At 49.3% G+C, this 345-nt stretch overlaps 1 protein-coding gene across 1 annotated transcript in view; it reads right to left on the reverse strand.

Annotated features, from left to right (window-relative positions):
- The window catches only part of LOC119581907 (cytochrome P450 9e2-like), a gene marked incomplete in the record, with an annotated part of 9,439 nt that overhangs the window by 1,380 nt on the left and 7,714 nt on the right, over nucleotides 1-345 (reverse strand). The window contains 1 exon segment of the mRNA XM_037930070.1: nucleotides 65-255. Coding sequence (XP_037785998.1) covers nucleotides 65-255 — 191 coding nt within the window.

The following is a 345-nucleotide window of genomic DNA, read 5'->3' on the forward strand; positions in this document are numbered from 1 at the left end:
CTATCAAGACGAGACAAATTTATTTCCAATCAATATCTCACTCTTAAATCTAGGGTTATCTCACCTATACAGTTCCTGGGTCCGATTCCGAAGGGAATGTGCGTGAGGTTGGTGATGTTCGCCCTGTTCTCCGGCAGGAAGCGCTCGGGGCGAAATTCCTCGGGCTCAGGCCAGTACTTCGGGTCCCGTTGGATGTTGAAGATCGGGCATGTCACTATTAAGCCAGGCTCGATGGTCACATCCGTGCCAGGGATCCTGCAATAATTTAGGGTTAGGCATTATAAATGTCTCCTTTACCTCTCTCTGCGTGCGCCCTCAGAAAACTAAGCAGCAGTCCGTTCTATT

The sequence above is a fragment of the Penaeus monodon genome, chromosome 15, assembly GCF_015228065.2.
Source record: "Penaeus monodon isolate SGIC_2016 chromosome 15, NSTDA_Pmon_1, whole genome shotgun sequence".
Taxonomy (NCBI): domain Eukaryota; kingdom Metazoa; phylum Arthropoda; class Malacostraca; order Decapoda; family Penaeidae; genus Penaeus; species Penaeus monodon.